The sequence below is a fragment of the Diospyros lotus genome, chromosome 11 (genome assembly GCF_014633365.1).
Source record: "Diospyros lotus cultivar Yz01 chromosome 11, ASM1463336v1, whole genome shotgun sequence".
Lineage (NCBI taxonomy): Eukaryota > Viridiplantae > Streptophyta > Magnoliopsida > Ericales > Ebenaceae > Diospyros > Diospyros lotus.
The window spans coordinates 21,617,067-21,642,268 of record NC_068348.1 but is presented as its reverse complement, the minus strand read 5'-3'; the positions used below and the strand labels follow the sequence as shown (position 1 = coordinate 21,642,268).

General features: G+C 33.8%; 1 protein-coding gene and 1 long non-coding RNA gene across 2 annotated transcripts; one reads left to right on the top strand and one right to left on the bottom strand.

Moving 5' to 3' along the window:
* Nucleotides 1–483: 483 nt before the first annotated feature.
* LOC127813704 (ylmG homolog protein 2, chloroplastic) lies at nucleotides 484–8,088 on the bottom strand. Its single transcript, XM_052354821.1, has 3 exons — nucleotides 7,634–8,088; nucleotides 4,173–4,372; nucleotides 484–1,116 (listed from the first exon to the last, which is right to left on the bottom strand). The coding sequence occupies exons 1-3, from the start codon at nucleotides 7,946–7,948 to the stop codon at nucleotides 852–854; spliced, it is 780 nt and encodes a 259-aa protein (XP_052210781.1). The 5' UTR covers nucleotides 7,949–8,088; the 3' UTR covers nucleotides 484–851.
* A 16,501-nt stretch (nucleotides 8,089–24,589) lies between these two features.
* Nucleotides 24,590–25,202, top strand: LOC127812672 (uncharacterized). Its single transcript, XR_008025978.1, has 3 exons — nucleotides 24,590–24,699; nucleotides 24,787–24,939; nucleotides 25,009–25,202. It is a non-coding gene; the product is annotated as an uncharacterized LOC127812672 (long non-coding RNA).

Genomic DNA, 25,202 nt, shown 5'->3' with positions numbered 1-25,202 from the left:
CTTTGCAACTAGTAGAGTTAATAAGAGTACTGGCTTTTGTTTCAAAACTGTCATTTTACAATCACTCTAATAGGTGATATAACTTAGCCAATTAATTGAGCGAACACGCATGTTATGATTTAGCAAGTGTTTTACCATGCTGGCTTGATTAAGACCGCAGGATTTGACAAATGCAAATATAAATACCATCCCCACGTGTGCAAAGTTCAAGGGACTCGAGATTAAATCTGTTTCAAGACACAGGTCAAGTAACTGAATCACAATAAATTGAAATTCGCACCAATAGGTCGTAAATTCAATTTTTTATCCTGTGCAATAAAATAAAATATTTACTTACGACTTACTTCCTCTACCAAAATCAAGAACACGAGCGACAACAATAATTCTAACAAGAGAATCAAATCTATAATCTGAGTCATGAAAGAATACCTTTTATTGCATTACTATTAAGGCGTGCCCTCATCTTGGCCATTAAAATATGACTCACCTAAATACATCTCATGCTTTAATAATATTTAGGGCCGTAGGTTTACGACACAATATAGATACCATACAAATTAAAGAGTATATAGGTTTAATGCCATAAACTTAAAAAGTTGTGCACGCCTAGTAACTACTGTTACACGCGACTCCAGCAACAAAGGAAAATAGCCAACACAAATGATTTGCAAGAAACAAATACAAGATCACTACAAATGAAAGAATTCCTGTAGTTTGGGAGGTTGGAAGTCAATCTTCCAGCTATTAAGAGACTTTGAGTCATCAAAGATTGTACGCAACAGAGGCTAGTGGAATTGGGAGCGTATAAGAACCAAAAATAAGTAATTTGACAAAGAACAAACGGGAATGGCCTAAGCACAGCTGCTTGAGCTCTTTCCCCTGCTTCCATGAAGCCGTTTCATCCATTTCTGCTGTGACATACTAACATTAGAAGTCGTACAAGATGATGGAAATTCTTGGCTTGTTCCTGTCTGTGGAAGCTCGGCAGGCAGTGCAGCAGCAGTGCTTGTGAAGACATTTAGAACGAGGAATGCCAGTATAGGAGAGAGATCCAAAGTCCCTCCAAGTGGTGGGATAATGCCGCGGAATATGTTCAAGTACGGGTCGCACAAAGTGCTGGAAAAAAATACCACCCGAGTTAATAATGTCACCCATTTCCAGCAAATTGCCAGCGTACAAATAATCAAAGGATTCAGCCTTGTAATTGAAGAAATATATCAAGCCGCCTTTATCCCACTATGTGGGATCAGCCTTGAAATTGAAGGAAGAAAATGATTTAAAATTTATAAAGTTAACTGAACAAACTAGTTCATTATTACATCTCCTGGAATTTTCTTTTCTTTGTTAAGTTACATTTGCTGAATATTCCAAGAGCAAATATCTATATTATGCAGGAAATGTCTCCCGGCATACATTACCGTGCATGTATTTGTCAGTAAAATAGTACTCAATAACAAATCATCATCAATCGCAAATCTTAATCCCACTAGGTGGGAAATAATAGCACTCAATTTACCCAAATATTAACATACATTTAGACCACATTCTGAAAAGAAAATATGCTGGAAGTTCAAACTATAATCACTTGTGTACCTAGGGGACCAAATCCTGAAGTCCTTATATTCCACCAAGTCCTGTTAAATTTTTAGCTATTCTCATAAAGATTATGTACTATGTAGTGGCTCCCCAAGAACTGGAGAAAATTTATTGTCCCCCTCGAAAAATATCCTTAATTCCTAGTTTTGCCACTGCATATCTTAGCTCATTTTTCTTTTTTGTAATTTTACTATGTATCAGACTTAAACATCCGGGGAAGCTTAAAGATATGATATTCAATTCTCCAATTAGGTGCAGTTTCATTTGTATTGATGATGTAGACCACATAAAGTTAGGTAACAATTCAAGATTCAAGCATCAGATAGACAAAGATGATGTTGTACAGTTACCTGAAATTAAAATGTTCAGATGTTCACCTCCTACATGCTTAATTTCATGCTAAAACTTCAGAAGCATCTCTCTCTCTCTCTCTCTCTCTCTCTCTCTCTCTATATATATATATGTCTGTGTGTGTGTGTGTGTGTGTGTACCTGTGCATGGACAGTGCATTGTGTATTTATTGCATCCAACAACTCTGTCCAACTTGTTGTATGTGGCAGTGATCATGAAACATAGATTACATGGAACAACAACGATTATCAATAGCTCTTGTTAGGTATTTCACAAGCATAAGATGGTAGTTCTCAGTAAGGACATTACCACCTGATCAATGCTATTATAGAGCAAAACTGTGTTATGGTACACTTAGGTGGCATTTGGTATGAGGAAAGTGAGCCACTTTTTTCTGAAAATGTGATTCCTGCCGATTAAATTCCTAGGTTTGGTATGTCGCATTCCTAGGAAAGTGACTTTACCATGGGAAACAGTTTTCCATGTTTTATGGGAATGTGATTCCCACCAAGATCAGTGTTATTAAAGGCGTGCCTAGGCACACCTTTGGAGCCCGGAATGCTCCCAGGCAGGCACAGGCCCTCAGGCGCACCTGGCTTTTTTTAATTGTCTTTAGGGTTTATATTTATTATTTATTATTTTATTTAATTTTTTACAATTTAGCATTTATATTTATTGCTGTAACTTTTTAAAAAATTAACTATATCTAATGGAATCCTAATGGGAAAAGAAATCTTTTGAGATTCCAATTCTAATTATTACTAAATACTAAATGAACAATAAATCAAAAGGAAAAAAAATAACATAAGAACTGACAGCGGTAAAAAAAAAAAAAAAAAGAAAGGAAGAAAACTGAACTTGATGAAGATGGAGAGGGAGATGACATGGAGGAAGAGGACATTGGAGATATGCTTCTAATGAAGAAAATATGTAAATGTTTGATCTTGATGATGAGAATGATTTTTAGATTATTTAAAATGCATAATTAGTTAATCGTAATTAAGATTTAAGACTTATTAATTGTTTAAAATTTAATTTAATTTGACTTAAAGACTTTTAAATTGTATCTTTTGACATTTTTTATTATTCTTTTCATTACAAAGTTTTTAACTTTCGTGATGCTTATACCCGGGTCACTAAAATATGATGGGATGTACTTTGCTAAAATTTACATTTATATAACTTGTTTTAATTTTTTTTTTTGTTAGTATATGTTGATTTTTTTAATTTTCTTGATACACGTGCTTGTAAATATGTTATTAGGAACTATGACCTATTTTATATCTTATTCTTCAACTATGACATATTTTTCTTTTTTTCAGTCAACATGTGCCTCGTATCCACCAGGAGCACACCTTATCTTGCATCTTGTGCCTCTTGCTCCAACACTCTTTGTGTCTTAGTGTACCTTGGGCCTTTAATAACACTAACCAAGATAGGTGATAAAGTTACTTTCCCAAATGATGGGAAAGTGAACTCATTTTTGAGACAAAATTGCGCTTTCAGATTTATTGCCAAAAAACCCCTAATATTATACTACTTAATTAAAACTTTAAATATACTACTTTATTTTGGTATATAATATATCTTTTAATGTACTACTATATATTAATATAATATTATATATTATATTATTATACATACATATATATTATATGATACTACATATTACGTATTATATATTATATCATTATACATACATATATAGTATATTATATTTTATTTATACGTAACATATAATATGTTATTATATTATAACATATATTAATTGTAGAAGTTTATAATATAGGAATTAAATCACATACATATGGTATATTATATCATAATTTATTTAATATATTGTATATTATATATTACAAAAATAAAATATATATTATATATTATTTGTGATCTTAATTTGGATTATCAATACTTAATAAGATCTTTTAAGAACATAAGATTTCATTTCAAGTCATAGGGGTATTTCCGGGATTTTTTAAGTATTTTCCAAAAAAAGTGTCAAAAGCACCCTACGCAAAAAGTTACTTTCCTAGGATTTTAATTCATACTTTCCCATAAATGTGATTCCTGAGAATGTGGGAAGGCACCAAATGCCACCTTAGTGATTTTTAAGATTTACATCATGATTAACAGCATAAGCAGTAGAAAAAAATATAAGAATGTCTAGATCAATAAATTTATAATGTTTAATACATCACACAAATTTCAAATATCCACTGGCATACCTCAGGGGACTAACAATGGCAGGAGGAGTGTTGGGGAACCAGGTTAAAACAAGCCTCACAACCAACAGTGTGTTGTAGATGTTCAAGAAGTTAAGAAGCCCATTGGCAGCCACAACCCCTGCCACTGAGTCGCCAGGTAAAATGGCAGCAAAATTGTGGCTGGACATAGAGTTCAGATTCCTGTAGTTTTTCTGATGGATCTGAAAGTAAAGTACAATAGTTGATCTAAGAATAGGATAACTTCCTCATAAAGCAGATTTGATTAACTCGTAATGTAGAGCTAATACTAAAAAAACACAAAAACAAATTAAGAAAATAACCCTCAAGGGTCGCCTCAAGAAATAATGAATAAGCCTCCTAAGCATCATACCAGAAACAAAAGCATTTGTTGTAGGAATTACCATGGCCTCATGCCCATTCATGAAATAATAGTTGCTTATTCTCTCTAATCTAGTTTAGCCATCATGTTTTACAATTAGAAATAATAAACAGCATGTACTGGATCCAAGAATTGCATTTTAGGGGTATACAAAAATGAGATGCGAGGAATATTTTTCCAGTTATTTGCAATTCTACGTTAAGTCCTCAGAGTAAACTTGGGTAGCAGGAAGACTAAAATGCTCCTTAATTGGAAAGATGACTTATCTTGATCATTGGAGAACTGTCTCTGAATTAGTGTGTTAGTGTACATTATGTGCACTGAATTGGACCAAGGGTAAAATCAATATATTACAAAATGGCCTATAATGTTTGTGCCTAACATAGCTACTAAAAGCAAAACAGGTCTAGAACACAAGGAAATAAAGGATTCAACCCTTGGTTAGTGTTCCAATAAGTTGGATGTACATTTTGCTGGGGATTTGAGAACTTATACTCAACATAATCAGAAGTGAAAACACTCGTTCTGAGTTAAGATATCTCCTTGATACAGTGCATTGGTAGTATGATCATTAAAGTCATGACACGATTCAATAAATTGTTTATTAAAGCAGTTCTTAGCCCTAAGATTTCTAAATTTGGCCTTATAATTAATTTTGACGATAAGAAACATAAAATAGAAGATTTGATGAAAGATTTTCAAAATATATCGCATTTCATTTAAATTGGAAGGGCTAATATTTTGTAATTTATTTAGTGGTCATTGGATTATGGAATGTGCATCAAGGATTGATTAATGATAAATATAATAGGACTGACAGTGTTGTCCCAATTTTTCTATGCATGTAGAGGCAACAGGGCATTGACTTTGTCATAATTAGTAGGAAAATATCTTATTATGATTTCTCACGTTAAGTGTAAAAGTATCATCATGGAGTAAAGTTGCTTAGGCTATGTTTGGAAGTTCTAGAGGTGAGGGAAAGGAAAAGTTCATAAAAGAAAGGAAGGGAAAGGAAAGAAAAGGGAAGGAGAGGGAGAGAGGGAGTTACTTTTACTCTTGTTTGGATGTTTAATGAGAAAAAGGAAGGGAACTCTCTTTCCCTTGTTTAGGAGTTTTAAGTGAAAATGAAAGGGAAGAAAAGGGTTATGATATTAAATTTTCAATATAGCCCTTATATTCTATATTCCTAAACATAGCACAAAAGGCAAGAAAGTGAAAGAAAAAAATTTTAATCAAAAAAAGACCCACATCCTCTCATACCCTCCGATGTGGAAGGGACGGGAGGTTGGGGGGAGGGGGATTGAGTCCCCTCCAATCCCCTTACCCTCTTCTTTCAAAATATAGGCAATTACTTCCCCTTTCCTCTCCGACCCCTTCCTTCCCCCTTCATCCTCTCAATCTAAACTTGGACTTAGTAATTTTTAGTTCTTTTATTCGTCAAGCATGGGCATGCACATAAACTAAACTAGTGGAAACTTTTAGTTAAAAAGGTCATCCATGGAAGAATTATATTGTTTCTATTGGCTATAGTGAGAGAAAACACATTCTATCAACCTTGGGCTAAGAAACCTAGAGTGTGAGGCATTGCAACATCCCACCCCATCCCAAGGTGCCACAAGGAGCAATAGCTCATTCCTTGGGGAGAACGTCCAATCAAGAACTGAAGAATAGGGGTGATTGAGTTAAGCTGGTGATGTGGTTCTCCCACCCACCGGATTGAGGAAAGAATTCAGCGGAAACGTAAAAGTCTATCTTGGTGAGTAATCCCTTCGCATGCCTCATTTAAGCAAAGGTGAGCTTTTCTTTGTTTCGGGTAACTGTGAACCTTTGGGTCCTTTGTATTACCCAAACTCACTTCAAGGTTGGTCATTAACCAAAAATATACCCTAATTCAGGTTCATTCCGCTTTCCCAAAGTCCCTTCCAGCCTGACAATTTTTGAGTCGACATTTTAGTTATTCAAGCACTATCCCAATTCCAGGATCAAATCCTCTAACTAAATTCACCTCAAGTTCCTCATCTTCATTCCATACTTACATGTCACTTTTTGAGGTTCGAAGCCATCCCTGTCACTAATTCAATACTTTCCCAGCTCCTCAAGCCATTATTCCTCAAATCAACTCCTTTTGACCCTCAGTATTCCTCCTTAATTCTCAATTCAAAGTAAGCATGCAATACAAGGTATTATAGGCATCATCCATAGTCATACTTAAGACGAAAACTCCAATTTTGGTGCTCTATTTTGGCATTCAATAAATCAAGGCAAAGGACCAAGTTCAATAAGAAGCAATGTTTGTTGCCTCTTAGATACCAACAAGTTTAACTGAATACCCTACAACATCATAAATTCAGATGGTTGTGATAGTAAGAAACAAAATTATCTACAGTATACTTGTGAAATTTTCGTACAGAATAATTACAATTTTACATAGAATAACATGATTATGGCATTTTTGTAATTAGGAAATGGGGTTTTTCCTCACAAAGAATGATTATCAAGCCCTACTACTAAAAGCCCATGCTTATTGCAAGAGACTTCCTGCTTTGCGAAGGTCAGGACATATGATGGTTTTTGTATGTAACCTTATCCTAGATTTGCAAAGAAATTGTTTTCACAATTCGATCCCTGACCTTTTAGGGTCATTTCTTTAAGCAATCTTGCCTTACTTCATAAAGTCGTGGTTTCTACAAGAACTCATAACGCCATCTCGTCACAAAAAAGCAATATTCAAGATAAAATTTCCTACTTGTATATATATATATCTATATATATATATTGCTATAGATGAAGACCTGCAACCACCACCTTTTTGGGTATGCATTAAGTAAACTCACGAAGCGCGCACAATAGTCTACAAACCACACCTACCAAGTAAACATGCAGAAATTTTTGTGTGGGTTGCCTCTCGGGAGGTTTGAACCTTTGTTACGGAGAACACCAGTATAGCCTCTTTCTCTATTATCGATTATACTTTTCGAGAGAATGTTCCACGCTACATCTAGATAGATGAAAGTGAAGACAACGAATGGAAAATACAATGGATACAGAAAAGCACTGAAAAATGGGAGCGGGGGAATGTTACCTGGTAGAAGAAATTGTGGAAATTGGAAGGCAAAGAAAGGAGGTTGGTGAGGTGAAGCCGAAACTGGGACGAAGCAAACGAGCGTAAAAACCTGAGAAATCCGTCGGCGGCGGCGGAGGACACGATTGACCGGTGCAAGTCACCAACAAAGCGCGCTGCCGCTCCGGCTGCCATTTGGGGGTTGAGTTTGAAGATTGGGGGTTTTGCGAACAGCAGCAATGGCGGATGATTCAGCCTATTGGCCAGTGCGCATTTTCGGTTTTCCGGCGACGACTTGTCGGATTTATCGACCATTAAAGAAGACGAAGGCGCCATTTCTAGCGAAACTAGACGATGGCAAAGAGTGGGGTGGATGAAGAAGCTATACCGATTGGGTCTGGTAACGGGTGGAGTTAGAGAAGATATAGCTCTGATGCTCTCTGCTCTGCTTTGGATAATTTTACTTTGGTCCCCCTCTTTAGCCCCAGCGACGTTTTCACTTCTCAACTTCGCTAATTCTACTTTATACCATGGACTATATTAATAACAAGCACAAATTGACTATACATCCCTGAATTTTGAGCTTATAGTTCGAACACTATCTAACCTTTATATTTCTCTAAATGGATCCTTCAATCTTCCCAACTTAGTCACAACACCATTTTCATTACTATCTATATTAAATAAATTAATCAAAAATCCTCTGAATTTTGAATTTTTGATTTGGCGATCTCCTGAACTTTATTTTTTACTAAATTGGTCATTGAGCATACCTAAAATAGATTATACTACAAGGACAAACTCGACGACAACTGGGTTGACAAACCCAAATTATCACAATATTTTGACACTAAAATATCGCGATAACTTGGGTTTGAATTTTGCATTAATTTGAATACTCACTTAGCTTAATTTGATCTTACATTGTCTCTTTCTCAATTTGGGCATATTTATTTTTTGTCTCACTTTATCTCTTGCTCTCTCTTATTCTTTCCATCATCACTGTTACCAATTGTTCCCCCATTGCCAGATCACATGCCTCTGTCAGAAAGAAGAACCCTAACAGTATGAGAGATTAGACGCCCAACCCCACTGGCTTTATCTCCCTTTGTCACTGTCAACAAGTTCTGAAATTTTCGACGGAAACAAGAACCTGAGACAGAAATCAATCGGATACCCCTACTCTCTCTTTCTCTCTCTCTCTCTCTATATATATATATATATATATCTTTCATTTATCTTCGTGTTCTATGTTTTTTCCACCATGACGAAGAAGATAGATTCTAGGTTAGAAAAACTCAACAGTCTCTCAAATTAAGCCGTTTCAAGTAACTCATTCTGAGTTTGCTTTTCTATTTATGGTTCATAACTTGGCTGAAACTTTTTCTTTATTTTTTTTTTCTTTCTTGTGGTTTTTGTATTCATGGATTTGGGTCTTGAAAACCTAGAATCGGAGATCTGAGAGTCGCATTAAGTTTGAGTAAATTTGAGGGCTTAATGGTGGGTAATGAAGCTAAAATGAGTGTGATGATGCTCTATTGTTTAATCTTGTTCTCATGATTGTAGTGTTTATTGTTTCTAATGATGAAAATGTGGTGCTTTTTGTTCCCATTCTTTTTGTATATTTGTTTCGTGTCATTTTCTGTTAGTTCTTGTGGTGGATATTATTCAGTGGATTCAAATGGGTAAAAAGTGTGAATATCTTTAGCGACATTTGCGAATCTTTAATGCATTTTCTTCATTTTCTATTCTCAACAAAATAAATTCTTAGTTTAAGTGAGAAGATCTCTCCACAAGGTAGCCTTGCACATGATTCTGAAAATTAAATAATAATTTACACCTAAAAAGACAAAAATATTGACCCTATTTTGGGTTTTGAATCTCAAGCAATGGGTTTCTTTTATTTTGAGGTTTCCCTTCAAGTACTTGAAGTTAATGTTAGATCGAGATGTGCTATGGCACACACCAAGATGGGGTGAATTGGTTATTTTAAATGCTCGATAGAACTTGAAATATTTCTGACTCAATTGAGAATTTAGTGATTTAAAACACAGAACTCATGAAATGACAAATGTAAAGCTCAATGAATGTAAAGCAAGAAAGATAAATGACACAAAGAATTTATAGTGATTCGGTTTAAACCAAGCCTAATCCACTACCTTAGCTCTAACTAAGGATTTTAAACTAATTCACTAAAACCTCCTACTTACACAAGTAGGCCCTCTAACTATACAAGTTAGAAAATACAACATCCTACTTATACAAATAGGCCCTCTAGTCCGCGACTAGGAAAATTACAAAACTTCTAACTCAAATAGGCCCTCTAGCTACACAAATTAAGAAAATAAAAACAATACAAATGAAAAATAGAAGCTAAGAGTTAAACACTCTTTGTTACAAGTTCTCTCACCATGAATACAAGACTTAAGAATATATTAACAATAATTGAACAAAGCCTTGGAAAGAAAAATATAACAATGAAAGCACAAACACTGTAAGCTCGAATAAAAAGATTTGTAATCTTTAGATCAACTCATTCTCGTCCATTAGCCTTCTCTTGATCATCCTTGATGAGTATTTATAAGCATCCCAAGAGTCTTGCCCAAAACTAGTCGTTTTGTGACAATTGGAGACTGAGAAACTAACCGTTATAACTTTCTGTGAAAAGAGATAGTCGACAGAAAACAATAGATAGTCGACAGATTCATAAATAAAACAAGGCATAGTAGATAGAACAAAAATATGAAAGAAAACTTATAATATCATACATACACATAGTCGATAGAATAATTTTCATAGTCGACGGAACCATGAGGATAGTTAACAGGTCAAAAAATATACTCGACTATTCAAGGCATAATCGACAGAGCATAGACACATAGTCGACTATTCACAAGCATAGTCGACAGAGCATAGACACAGTCAACTATACTCTTAGAAAAACTTAACACTTAGTCGACAGATGTTACAAAAATACTTTTAACTTCATTTTCCAATCTCCTAAATCATAAACAACATATATATATTGGAAAATACTTTGACCACAAACATTTGAGATTGCTTAAAACATCATCTAAATTGGAGCATTAAGATAATAAAAATCATCAAAATATAATGGTTTTTCATCATCAAAACTCTAACAAAGGCAAAACATCAGTCAGAATAGATAAATTATTTTAATCATTGATGGATATCATAATCCCATATGTAATGCCCCATTTTTCGAGCGCGTTATAACTTAGGACAATTCTGGGATAATAAATTTTTTTTTAATACTACTAAAATTAAACCATATCATTGCTCTTATTCATCCCAAAATTTTCATATATTTATCTCGAAAGAGAATCAACACAAACATTAAATGCGGAAGCTAGAATCGAACCTAACATCTTAACATTAATCATATATCAATTCTTGCATTCTCATTAACTATAAATAAGGTTATACATCATCATTAGCTATAAATGAGACTATACATCATCATTTCTCAAAACGTTCAGAATTCAAAGTAACAATACATAGGCTATATAACATACATTCAACTCATCATAGACTTTGCTACGTGACATTTTATGCCTTATTCATCCTCGTTTCTACTACAATCTCCATCTAGAACGTTTGAATATTTCAGAGGCAAAACCCAAGTTAGATGATGAATCATCTAAGTAAGGGAACAAAACATTTAATGCTCATGTATGTATGTAATGCACATAACATCATAACTCTCATATTTGAGTCGACTGCACCTTAAGATTACCCTCCATTTTTACAGTCTCCTTGCCAGACCGGGGTGTATGGGTACACCCTTGGCAAAACAATAGCGCCAGTACCTAATCCCAAACCCATGTAACGTATGACCGTGAATCTCATCATGCCCATGATTAGTGGTTAATTTTGTAAAAATTTTGTTATAATTATACCCTTCTTTCGATCTTAAATATGGTTTAAATTAGATATTAATATATATTTTATGGTTATATGCAAGTTTAAATTGAAAGATAAATGAAATGAAGTTCTAAAGTAAATAATAATAATATATAAAATTATATATAATACATATACATCATTATATGCATGCATGTACTATATATATAATATAATCTAATATATATGTGTGCTATGTGTAATACATATATATAATATATAATTTATTAATAATATTAAATTATTTTTTTTATTTTTAGCCATGAAGCATTCAAGCCCATGAAGAATTCAAGTCCATGAAGAAATCAAATCCATGAAGAATTCAAATCCATGAAGAAATCAAACCCATGAAGAAATCAAGTCCATGAAGAATTCAAGCCCATGAAGAATTAAGGCCCAATTTGAGCAACCCATGGAAAATATTATTTGGAGAAGGCCCAAGGATTATTTTTAATCCTAATGAAGATTAAAAACCAATTTATAGAAATCTATTTTTATTTTTTATGTGAGAGCTTTATTAGGTGTGTTTTTTAGCTAAAATCCATTTAACTATTAGGTGGATATTATAGCTAAAATCCATTTAACTTTATGAGTGCTTTATTAGGTATGTATTTTAGCTAAAATCCATTTAATATTAGGTGTGTATTATAGCTAAAATCCATTTAACTTTAAGTGTGTGAGTGCCCATTAGATATAATTATGTCTAGTTGAATAATTGAAATTGTGTGGTTTGTATTGCATCTTGTGGCCTATAAATAGATCACTTGATTGCATTTGTAAGTGTGATTATTATTCTTGAATCAAAGTTTAGTTATTTCCTTAGAATTCTCTCTTTGAGAATTGCTTTTGTTCTCTCTCATTTTCTTTAGTATTTTCTCTTGTGATCTTACTTTCTTCCTTTCTTCTTTTAAATTCTTATGTCATTTATTATTACTTTATTATTCACCGCCTAAATGGACGGTTAGTTTTTGCCTTTAAATTCTTGCAATTTTAATTCTTGTCATTTAATTGTTCACCGCCTAAATGGACGGTTAGTTTATGCCTTTAAATTCCTGCACTTTTAATTCTTGTATTTTAATTATTTACAGCCTAAATGGCCGGTTAGTTTCTTCTATTTTAATTCCTGTCATTTAAATTCTGTTATTTAAATTATGTCATTTAAATTCCTGTCAATTAATTTAATGGAGATGAGTAGCTAAATCTAATCTTGGGTTAAGGTAAGGACAGTGTCTAACGCCAATGATTCCCAAAGAAAGCTGCGTTTTAAATAAGTAACCTTAATTTAAATTTCAGTATGAGTGTGTATTAATTATTAAAAAATCACTAGGTTTGGATTGGAGCGTAAGCCTAACTTAGAGCTTTCATGCCATGTATGAGAGTTACTAGAACTGGAAACGCTATCATACCCAAACCCAGATGATTAATTTAGTTGTTTTGTATATTAATTGTAATTGGATTTATGGTAGTTGCTTAAATTAGAATCCCGCATATCATGTATGGGGATTGCTTAACCTAGAACTATCATCATCTCTAATTGCATTTAATAACAAACCCTCATATCTGAAATTAAATTAATGTTGCTAATCTTTTATGCTAAACTTTGGGAATCAACGGGTTGGTACTGAAATTGTCTTAACTCAAGCACTATCCAAATTCATATTTTTACGTTTAATGTTTATTTCAATTTTTGCCTTACTTTATTTTCTAGTATCTGTTGTCTAAAAACAAAACCATAAAAAAATCTTGTTGTCAATTTGTCCAAATGCGTGTGCGTGTGTGTGACATTCTTTTTCTTTTGCCATAAATAAATCTCTCAGTGGACGACCTGGATTCATCCAGAAAATATAAATTTAAATTTGGACTACAACTGCACTCGTACACTGGCGAGTATAAACCTCTCACTAAAATAAAAAAAAATATAAAAGTTTTATTATGATTTGTTTTTATTGTGTTTTAATTGCAGGGTGAGAGTGCAGTCAGCCCATATGCATATTTCATAAATCAAAACATGTAAATGCAATCTACAAGACATACTCATATCAAGGCATGACAATATGACAAAATTATTTACATAAAATCGGATTTTAGATCGAACCACTTACAAACCAAGCATTTTCATAAAACTAAATTCAGTTAAAAAGTACCACTTGCCTTACAAAAAGATAATTTTGCCCCTAGCATAATTTTGCCTCAAAATTCGCGTCGGACTTCCAATTGTATTCAATTATGAACTTTGATGTACCCTAGGCATCATAATTACTTAAAAAAAATCATATTTCTAATTTTCTCTAATTTTTCTAATTTCTCTCATTTCCTCCTATTATTTCCTCAAGATTATGAAATAAATACTTTCTTATAAAATTTTCTCAATTTATTTTCATAATAATTCCTAAAACAATATTCCTAAACCCCAGAAATTTTCTCATAATTTTCAGAATTCATGTTCTATTTATTTCTCATTTTCTCTTTGATTTTCAAGCATCTATTGCCTCAAAAATCTGTAATAAATACCAATAATGTATTTCTCTTCCAATTTCATCATCAACAATTCTAAAATATCATTCTCATATTTCTGGAATTTTTAAAGAAATTTTTAAAGATAACTCACATTCTCGCAAAGCAATTCGGTATTCTTCTATACTACAACAAAGTCTTGGTTTGCTTATCCAACGACGTCTTCTGCCACAAATTTTCACACGAACTACTAAACCCAGCCTATAGGATTTTTCTTAGAATTTTTGATATTTTTCTCTATATTTTGTTTTTCATATTTTCTTTTTTTCTTTTTTTCAAATCTCTCTCTCACTCTCAAATCTTTTTTCTTACAACCTTTCTCATTCTAATTTAAGTTCTCAAACCTTTCAAGTTTCCTTTATTTATAGAAAGTTAAATTAAGCTTAGCATAATTGTAATGACCCACTATTTTTAATTATTTTGTTACATTTCTTAATTATTTTTCACTAAATCTCTCCTATAATCTTTAATTATTTATCCACACCCTATTTTGTCTCTCACATTTCTCTATTATTTCACCTATTATTTTTTATTATTTGTCCACACCCTACTTTGTCTCTCACATTTCTCAATTATTTCAACTCTTATCTTTAATTATTTTGTCATATTTCTTAATTATTTTCCACTAAATCTCTCCCATAATCTTTAATTATTTGTCCACATCCTACTTTGTCTCCCAAATTTCTCAATTATTTCACCTACTATCTTTAATTATTTTTTCACTTTAATTATCTTCCACTAAATCTTCTTTTGAATAAATTATTCTTTCATTTAGTTCATTAATTTTAAGCCCACTTTTTTAGCCTACTAATTCTAAGCTCATTTGCTTAGTTTTTCCTTTTTTTCAACTTAGCTCACTAACTCTAAGCTCATTTACTTAGTCTTTTCTTTTTCAACTTAGCCCACTAACTCTAAATCCATTACTTTTCTCAATTATAATCTCTAATGGATGTCAAAAAATATTTTAAATACAAAAAAATTAATTATTATTATTCTCAAAATACTAGGATATTACACCATAAAACAGAGAAGACAAAGGAAAGATACTGTTGTTTTAGTGGTCTCTTTTCATTTGAAAATCTATAAATAGTCAAGTCTTTTTTTTGCTACCAGTGGCTACTGGATGCCATAACTATTTCTTATTCAATTAGGCTTGCTATGTCATGCACTCGAATCAGTTCACAAGTTCAAATTCAGATTTTGAAGGTAACTAGAAAAAAATTATGTTTGCTATGTAGATCTGTCTACTTGTGATACTCATTTAGGCATCTTCCATTTGTTTAATTGTCTGTGTAATGTAATCTCATTCTAAAGTGGTTATGTTGTGCCATTGTAGTTGATTTTCATGTTTGTGGAGGCTACAATCTACGAGCTCAACTAACCGGTGCATCATCCCCTCAAAAACTTTTGTTCTGCTTTATGGTTTGATGATCACATTTCCTAAATTTAGGTATTGATATGCTTCATGATTTAGCTTTCAATTGGATTAGTTTGTTCTATGAATGATAATTAGCTTGACTATGCATATGATTGATGTAAGGACTTAAAATTCATCTTGCATCGTAACTTACTATGTCGTCTCCTTTGAGGAGTGTTTTTCTCCTCGTAAATTGCTAAATAATTAATGTTATGTTTTAGTTAATTTTGAATGTATTAGTAATTTTTTAACATACTTGATATAAATTTGTATTGTTTAATCATGTTATTTACATATTTTTTTAGTGTATAAATGGGAGGATATTAACAGTGTTGAAATATTTCAAGTACAATCATTTAAGGAAATAATCTTTTTCAAATTTAATTATTTTAGTAAGATGACATCCAATTTATAAATGGGTGAAGTTTCAATCAACTCTTCAACCTCGCATCAAGGAATCATGTGTGAGTATGGTGTGCATGTTTGGTGCTATACTTTATGGACTAAATCTAATCCTAGAAGGAGATTCTTGCGATGTCGATTCTAGAAGGTAATTTTTATCTTATAAATAAAATAATTGTTAATGATTTTCTTAAGATTGATTGTTAGATGGTTTGGTGGACAAGATGATGATTGCAGATGGTTTCAATGGATCGGATGATGAACGAACCAATCGTGAGAAAATATTATGCAGAGTTTTGTTGGATAAGTTAAAACATAACATGGCATAAATAGATAAAAAATGAGAGATTACTTCAAGACCAAGTGAGGGCTTTTGAAGAAAAAACCTTAAGGAGAAAAGAAAATATATTAAAGCTTTAGAAAGAACAGGAAAGAACTTTCAATTGAAAATAAAGCTTCAAGAGTATAAGACGAAAGAAATGAAGTTTGTTAGGGTTCTAATTGTGTTAGGATTGAGTTATTTTTTATTGATTGTATGGCTGACAAAAAACGATGGTAGTACATTTAAGTATTTGACTTTAATGTAAAAGATAATCTATATTAGTAAAACTTTGCTTGTTACATGCAAATTGATTATTTAATCTCATTTTCTTACTGTAGAGGTACCACCATATTTACCTTAAGATCATCCAATGGAAAACTTGTGTATTCCAATGCCAACATTATGTGGAACCATATGGCCTATTGATTTAGACACTGAATAGGAATTCCAATACTAGTTCTATATCTACTATAAATCTTATTTGTTTGAGAATGATCTGTCCAAAAAGACTTATGCTTCATGTAGTGCAACGATTCAGGATGAAAGCATCCATAAGTTACCATTTTGTTATTCGTAAAAGTTAAAATATGTTTAGCTTAGTTTTCTTTCTTCCTCAAGGAGCTTATCCTAATTTGTTTATTTAGGGATGGAAAATGGTAAAGAAAAAGAACCAGAAACACAATAGATACCTGGCAATGATGCTGGAGTATTTTACAGTAGATAATTGGCAATAATGTTTTTCACATGAAGTTTGTATACCCTTTTAGCAATCAAGTTCAAGCCACCTGATAAATAAGCCATTAATGAATGCAGAATGTTGGATACAATGCATGAAGTTTGCCCTTAATATACTCAAAACCTCTAGTGCATGTGTTGTAAAGTATTTATTTACCATAAAATGAATAAAGAGAACCATTTTCCATGTCTTGATATCACTTGCTCCAGGAATTGCATCCTGTGATGATAAATAATTGTATGGATGGATTTCAGAAGGCTGGTTGTGGAGAATATTAGGTGAACCATATGGACACAGTGCACTCGCGTACTAGTCCTGGCAAAAATTGTTCAGTTTGATAGTAAACTTAACCAAAAGTAAAATACATGTATTTTCATGAACGTGGTAGTAGCCTAATTTCAAACAAGAAGTATACAATCCCTGGGAAACAATACCATTCAACTTGTGTTGCATTTCATTGAATAAAGAGACTCAAAGTTCCAATCTTACTAATTCATCTATACACATTTACACGAGCACCATTTGTGAATCCAAGCCCATAACTATAGCCTTATGGCTTCCTTTAAAAAAAATCAAATTCACTTACATACCAATTTACACATATTAATAAAATAGTTTACATGAGGAACCAAACAATTCATTTCCTCATTATCACTTGGTGATAACAGTAACTAGAGTTGAAGTCTTGAAGCCGTCAATAAAGGATAATTGCAAAATTCAAACATCGATAAACAAATTTGATAGGATCTCCAACATTTTGAAGTATTAGAAAAACAAAAGTAGAATATTACAACTCATATCCACAATTCTACATAAGGCTATCACATCCACAATCTCCAATATTCTACATAAGACTGGTTGTTTTTTGTGAAGATGACAATAGTCTTGAATCATACAGAGTCCCCTGCTTCAACAAAAGCACAAGGAAATGTGTCAAAGAGAATTATGATGAATTATGCAAGCCAGAAATCATAAACTAAGGCCAAAACATCATGTATACATAAAGATGGATGGAAATAAATACAAGAATAATGAGTAAATTGAGGTTAAAAACAAAATATTAGCGTATGTATACATAAAGATGATATGTAGAAGAGAGACAAGTTTTAGGGACAGACAATGATCTCAAAAATCTAGTAGGTTGTTATCGGATTATCGATGGGGTGGGTACATTAGCATATAGGGATGACTTGTGCCAAAGGTAGGCATCATAGACACTTTGTGAGCAGCATTCCAAGTTTGATAATGAGTAATCTATAGCAAAAGAGATTAGTTGTAAAAAGATGCATGCATATAACCTAAAAGATATTGCGATTTTTTTTTAAATCCAAGTTATATTATTACCCAAATCTTATCTAACTACTTATCATCACTTGTTGTGAGTAGGAGATTGGTGGAAGTGCCTGATACTATGCATCTTGTGAAAAAGCTTGATTGAATGCTTGATCATCTTCGACAATGTTTTGACTCGGGGCATTGCCTTTGTTTGATTTTGAAGATCCCACCTAGACATCAAATGAAAGTAACTGCCATTACAATTGAGAATTCAAGCACAATATCTTACTTTGATGTAAGTAAAAAATACGTAAAAACATACCTTAGCTTTCTTGGTATGTGTTTCTAATGGGCCCTTTTTGCGAAGCTTCCTAGGGGCTCTCTTTCTCTAAGAGCATATTGATTCCATTATTTGTCTGCTTGAAGTTGTTGTTGCTTCTCCACAACGAGTGACTTGTTCTTGCACACTATGTTGAGCATATTTATTGCTACCATAGTTTGGATTCTCATTGGATACGCTCAATGCATTCAACTGAGATTGGACCCACTCCATAGTTGCCCGGGTTCATTCTTCGTCGTCTGCTACCAAGTTGCAAATGCACTGCACAGTTGATCGTATCTTCACTGACTAGGCGTACTAATCCAACTGTTGTAATTGATCTTGACCCTCATGTAGGATTTACTGACATCTCTCCTCCATCACCGTAAGATATATATACCTCTCAGGAATTGATCTGACATCATTTTGGATCAATATTGTGCCAGCATATCTGCAAATTATTCTCTTAAACTCAAACATGTGACAGTTGCAAACAATATCACATATCTTTTTCTCAAAAATAATCGAATATTTTTTTCCTTCACTCTTTCATCAATTATGATATCTTTTCGTACCTTGTACCCAACTGTCCCTCTTTGGTAGACACAATCTAGCAAAACATCTTCCCAGTTAACTCTTATTAAAACTCCTTGAAATTTGCAATTGTGTACACTTCTTGAAATTGTTTTTCAATGGCATACCTCGATGCACGTGGGACCATATGAGAAAATGACCTTACATTAGCCTGAAACTCCTTTTCAACTTTACACCTCATTATCCACTCATATTGTTCAACAAATTGCTTCAACGAGGTTTTCAAGTGTACATATCCATCAAAAAATGCGTTCATACCCTCACTCCCCTGCGTTGTTGACATTTTTACCCAAAAACTAGTTTTCACCAAACATAGGACCCATCATCCTCTTTCTTTGTAATGTCCAAACAACCAATCATTGTCATGTAGTGCGTATTTCTCAATCATTGAATTCCAGGCCTGCTCGAATTCTTCAGGACTCTGTGATTCATACACTGCATCATGTACGACCGAAAGAATATATGCCTTACAACTATGGTTCCTAAATTTTTCAGGCAGCTTCTTTAATATATGCCACAGACACCATCTATACTTCGTGTTAGAGAAGACTATCTCAATAGTATTTTTCATGGCCCTATTTTGATCAGTGATTATTCATGCAGGCGTCTGATCCTCCATACACTCAAGCTATGTCTTAAACAACCACACGAAAGTCCTGGTGTCCTCGTTGGAAATTATACCACATCTAAGCAGTGTTGACTATCTGTGGTGATTTACACCAACAAATGGAGCAAATGGCATGTCGTACCTATTGGTCAGGTATGTGGCGTCAAATGTGACAACATCACCAAATTCCTTGAATGCTTGTCTACACCTATTATCAGCCCAAAAGATGTTATTCAATCGATATTTTTCATCCAAATCCACACTAAAGTAAAAACCCAGACAAAAGGTTTGCATTTTTTAAAAGTAAGATTGAATAACAACAGCATCTCCTTCCTCAAGTCTTAACTTCCTTACCTAATCAATGTAATTCATGCAATTCTTTTCCACAAATATTAGGTTCTCATAGCCACCAGCTTCAACAACAATTGAATTATAACTTTTTTGTAATGGAATTCCAGCTATATCATTAACTTTAAGCTGTCGTTTCACATGTTCATTTAATTGTCTGTTGCATTGATATAACCTAGATTTGGTTGGACTTGTTTTATGGTTATGCTCAAGATAGACACTAGTTATTCGTCATGTTCCTAAAACATCTGAACATGCTATTATCCTATCTTTACACCCTAACTGAACAGTTGGTTGAGGCTTCAGAGAGGTGCTAGCTTCAATATTCCTTTTGCCTTCTCAGCTACATGCATATCCCACATATCTTCCCACCCCGTTATCACCTTTTTTTCGAATTCCTTCTTTTAACAGGAAAACCCAAATGATAAGCATATCTTTTGTAAAATTCAAAAACGTCATTCTCCTCATTAAACTTCATTCCAACCTTAGGGACAAGATTACTGTCTTCTTCTAGTAGTAAGTCGTTTAATACAGGACACTCATTATCTTTGATAATTTCCTCATTATTAACAAAAATTTCCTCATTATCTTCTAATTATTTCGCAAGCACAATATGATTTCCTTCTTAAAAAAAAATCACATGAGAATATAATGTTACATATATTATTTATATTATTCACAGAGATTTTGTTTTTCTTGTTTTGAATGGTTGTAGTTTAAGGAAGTTGTGCTAGATTTGGAGGAAAAAATCAAACATACCTATATCACTTATTGTTGGTTTCCTTCATCTTTTAAAATAAAATTGATTGCCTTCTAAAATATGCAAACGCACTGCACAATTTTAAAGACTGCATAAATATAAAAAATCCTCAACACTATTAAGTTCAAGCCTACCATTACAACTTGTATTAACAACAAACCAAGACAACCAAGCCCAATAAATCTATCTCAACCATACCCCAAAAACAATTTACCATATTATAGCACTGACACAATAATAATATTGACTAAGCACACAAATTAATAGCAATGATAGCCTTTTCAAAATAAAAAATTACAGCTACATCAGACAAATCTATAGATCTAATAACCAAGTAGAAGAAACATCAGAGAATGATTAACAGTAATGCACAAAGACAGAAGAAACAGAACATCACTTGCATCATAAAATTTGCACCATAAAAAATGTTATTAATAATTGCCAATTACCAGGTCATTTAAGTTTTAATTTAGATATTTTAGGCAACCAAAAAAGAAACCTGTTCTTTAAGACTCAACACATATATGTTGGTTTAGGGGTAGGCATCCAAACTAGTTTTTGTCCAGACCACATTGAATCCAACACAAGTGACTGAGCTAGACAATCATACTACTCGCATCAATTCGCCACCTAGACTATACATCTATGCCTAAGTTATTTCCTGCTTTATTCTGGACCCATAAAGTATGTTAACATGGAAAACAGAAGACTCAGACAACTGGTTAAAACTTATTGCCTAATAAGATCATAAAGAACATTTCAACGAAAAAGAAAGACTGTAAAGAATTTTTTTCTTTTTTTTCCAACAAGTCTAACAACAAGGCTTTAATGGATGAGATAGATAGTCATTGTTTATAAAAGTTATCACTTCCACATACAGTCTAAGCAAAATCAAAGAATTAGAGAACAACTTTAGTGTGCCAAATTTGCTGCCTGGAATATCCAAATCTGAGAACAACATTAGTCAGTAGAAATAGAAAACAAATCTTGTCCAATTTTTGTCCAGACCACATTGAAACTTCTCTCTCTGTTGGATTCATAAAAATAAAAAATTCTCTCTATTGGCTTTACATAAAAATATTAAAATATCTCTCTATTAGCATTAGAGGCTGAAACTTCTCGTTCGTAGGGTTGGACCATATAAATCAAGAAACATAAAAACATACCAATGTAAAAACATAAAAACGAGATTATGTTTCTTGATTTTTATATGGTTTGAACAAAAATATATCTCTGTTAATAATATGGTCCAACCCTACCAATGTCTTCCATTAATGTCTTTACATAAAAACATACAGGCAGCTATTACATAAAAAATATATAAAAACATACAGTAGAAATAGAATTAGAGAAAACAGATAAAGAAGTTTCAGCCAAGTATTGCACCAGAAATAGAAAAGCAAACTCATAATGGGTTATCTGAAACGACTTAATTTGAGAAACTGTTGGGTTTTCTGAGAACCCAGAAGCTATCTTATTCGTTTTGGTGGAAGAAGCATAGAACACGGAGAGAAACAAAAGAGAGAAAGAGAAAGAATAGAGGCGTCTGATTGATTTCTGCCTAGGGTTCTTGCTTCTGCCGAAAATTTCAGAGCTCATCGCCAGCGGAAGGGGAAAATGAAGCCAGTGGGGTGGGGGCGTCTGATCTCTCACACCGCTAGGGTTCTTCTTTCCGATAGAGACAAGTGAGCTGGAGAAGATGCGATGGGTTCAAAAATACAAAGAGAGAGAGAGAGACACACACACACACACACACACCCGTCGGCAATGGGGGAACAGCTGGAGACGGTGAGAATGGAGAGAGTAAGAGAGAGCGAAAGATAAAGTGAGATAGAGAGTGTGTACGCCCAAATTGAGAGAGAGAGAGAGCGCACGATCAAATTAGGAGAGGCGAGAACGTATTTATGCGCTGAAAAGTTATCGAGGGTATCCTTGTAATTTTGGCTGAAGGTTAACTTGTAATTTTGGCTGGGTTTATCAACGGGAAATTCTATTGGGAACCCGCCAAATTACTCAATATAATCCGTTGGACTGAATTTTTATTTTTACTCTTTGCAACCACGAGAATTACTATTTACAACCCATAAATTCCCAAATATGCCCTCACACAACCACACAATTTCTCACATTTCTCAAACAAACCCTAGCAATCTTCGGCCGCGAGGAAGAAGAAATCGGACTGATAAATCAGGTACGCCTTCTGTTCAATGTTTAATTTCTTCAATAATCGCACATGGTGGCATCACCATCGGCCGCGATGGCAGCCACCATGGCCGCCATCATCACCACGAACCTCCGCACCGCGAGGTGCGGGGGTTTTAGAAACCCCATTCACCTACCCTGGCGGCGACGATGGCAGACGCCATGGCCGCCATCGTCAGTCACGGACCTCCGCACCGCGAGGTGCGGGGGATTGAGATGGCTCCGCACCTCGCGGTGCGGGGGTCCGAACCCATTCCGGTTCTCGAACCCGCAATTCCGGGTTGGAGAAACCGGAACCAAATTTATTAATAAATGTATAATTATTTATTTATTTTTTTAGTTTTGTGCCATTTGAATTTTTTTTTAAATATGATTGATTTCATATTAATCTCACATGTTATTTTTTATATTAATTATAATTTTACAGTTCACCTTTCTAATAAATCTAATTATTATTAATTTTATTATAAACAATTTTATTTGTCATAATGCATTTAGACATTTCATATAACATTCTTATATGAATTAAATTAATTTTGTAGTAGATTACTATTATTTTAAAAATGACTAATATGGTACATTCATTTATAGGTATGGCACGCACTCGAGGAGGAGGAGTAGAGGGAGCTCGTCAGCGTCCGACAGCTTCCACGAGGAGGTAGGAGGGGGGTAGAGGGCCATGATGGTCATTCTGTGGCTGATACATCTATTTCAAAGGCGCACATTTCTGAGCAGCCAGGTACTTTGGACTCATCACCTCCTAGTCCTCCAGAGCAGCCATCTACTAGTGCTCCGGAGCAGCCATCTACTAGTGCTCCGGACGATACTACCGAACTATTTTTGGGAGGCCCTGAAGATCCATCCATTTTAAAGAGTTTTAAAAATCATGTTGCTGTTAGCATATGGGCTGGAGAGGTAAGTGATTATAAAAATAATTTTACATTTAAAATAATTATTATAATGTTAGTAATTATTTTATTATTTTTATGTAATAGGAAAGAGGTGTATTAAAGTGTAATAGCCATGGACAAAGAATTCCTGATTGGCCATTGGCAAATCAGCAACGTATTTATGATATTGTTGTAAGATCTCAGTTGGCACCTTTGATAGAATCCACGTATTGATTTGTGAATCCTACAGTTGTGTCAGCCTTTTCAGAGAGATGGCAACCTGAGACTAACACATTTCATCTACCATTTGGTGAGATGACACTTACGTTAGATGACGTTGCCACTATTCTGAAGACACCAGTTGCTGGCAGCCCTGTATCAGTCCCTCATTTGACAGGTAATGAAGCTCAGAATTTACTTTGTCGTTTACTTGGGGTCTCAGTAGTAGAAGCAGCAGGCCAGATAGCTGAGACTCGGGGACCGTATGTGAAATTAGATTGGCTGAGAAGAACATTTATGAACGTATCAAATTCAGCTCCAGATGAAGAGATGTACAATGCTAGTAGGGCATATTTGTTATTTTTATTAGGTTGTACATTATTTGTGGATAAGAGTGGTAGCATGATTTCGATTTCCTATCTTGCATTGTTGGAAGACCTAAGTATATCTGGTACGTATGCATGGGGGGCTGCTTGTTTGGCATATTTATATAAGCAGCTAGGTATCGCGAGTAGAAGAGATGTCAAGGGAATCTGTGGATATTTAACATTACTTGAGGTAATAATTTAAATTTTATTATTTTGTGCATATTTTTACTATGTCTTTCCATATATCTTAACAATTATTTACATTAAATGTATACAGGCTTGGATATACGAACATTTTCCATTGACTAGAAGTAAACATAATTTATCATATACTAACGAGTTGCCTAGGGCTCATCGCTGGCTTCCTGTTCGTGAGTACGATTCTTTGCAATCTTTGCGAGAGCGACTTGATGACTTAACTGAAGATCAGGTATTCTGTTCACACATTATATTTTGCAACTTAATATTGCTCATCATTGAAATTCTAAAACATGTGCAGGTCATATGGACACCATATAGGAGGCATCGTGCACAACACCCACTCCATGAGATTGCATTCTTCTCCGGATGTCTTAAGTGTGGAGGCGTGATTGAGCCATATCATCCGGAGAGGGTTCTGCGACAATTTGGGCATAGGTAGAATATACCTCCACCTCCATTATCTCCTATTGAAGCCAAGCGGGGTAGAGCTAC

Coding starts and splice junctions, on each gene's coding strand:
- LOC127813704 (XM_052354821.1), bottom strand. CDS start 7,948: ATGGCGCCTTCGTCTTCTTTAATGGTCGATAAATCCGACAAGTCGTCG. Junction 4,373..7,633: donor TCCACAATTTCTTCTACCAG/GTAACATTCCCC, acceptor CTTTACTTTCAG/ATCCATCAGAAAAACTACAG. Junction 1,117..4,172: donor GCCATTGTTAGTCCCCTGAG/GTATGCCAGTGG, acceptor ATTTTTTTCCAG/CACTTTGTGCGACCCGTACT.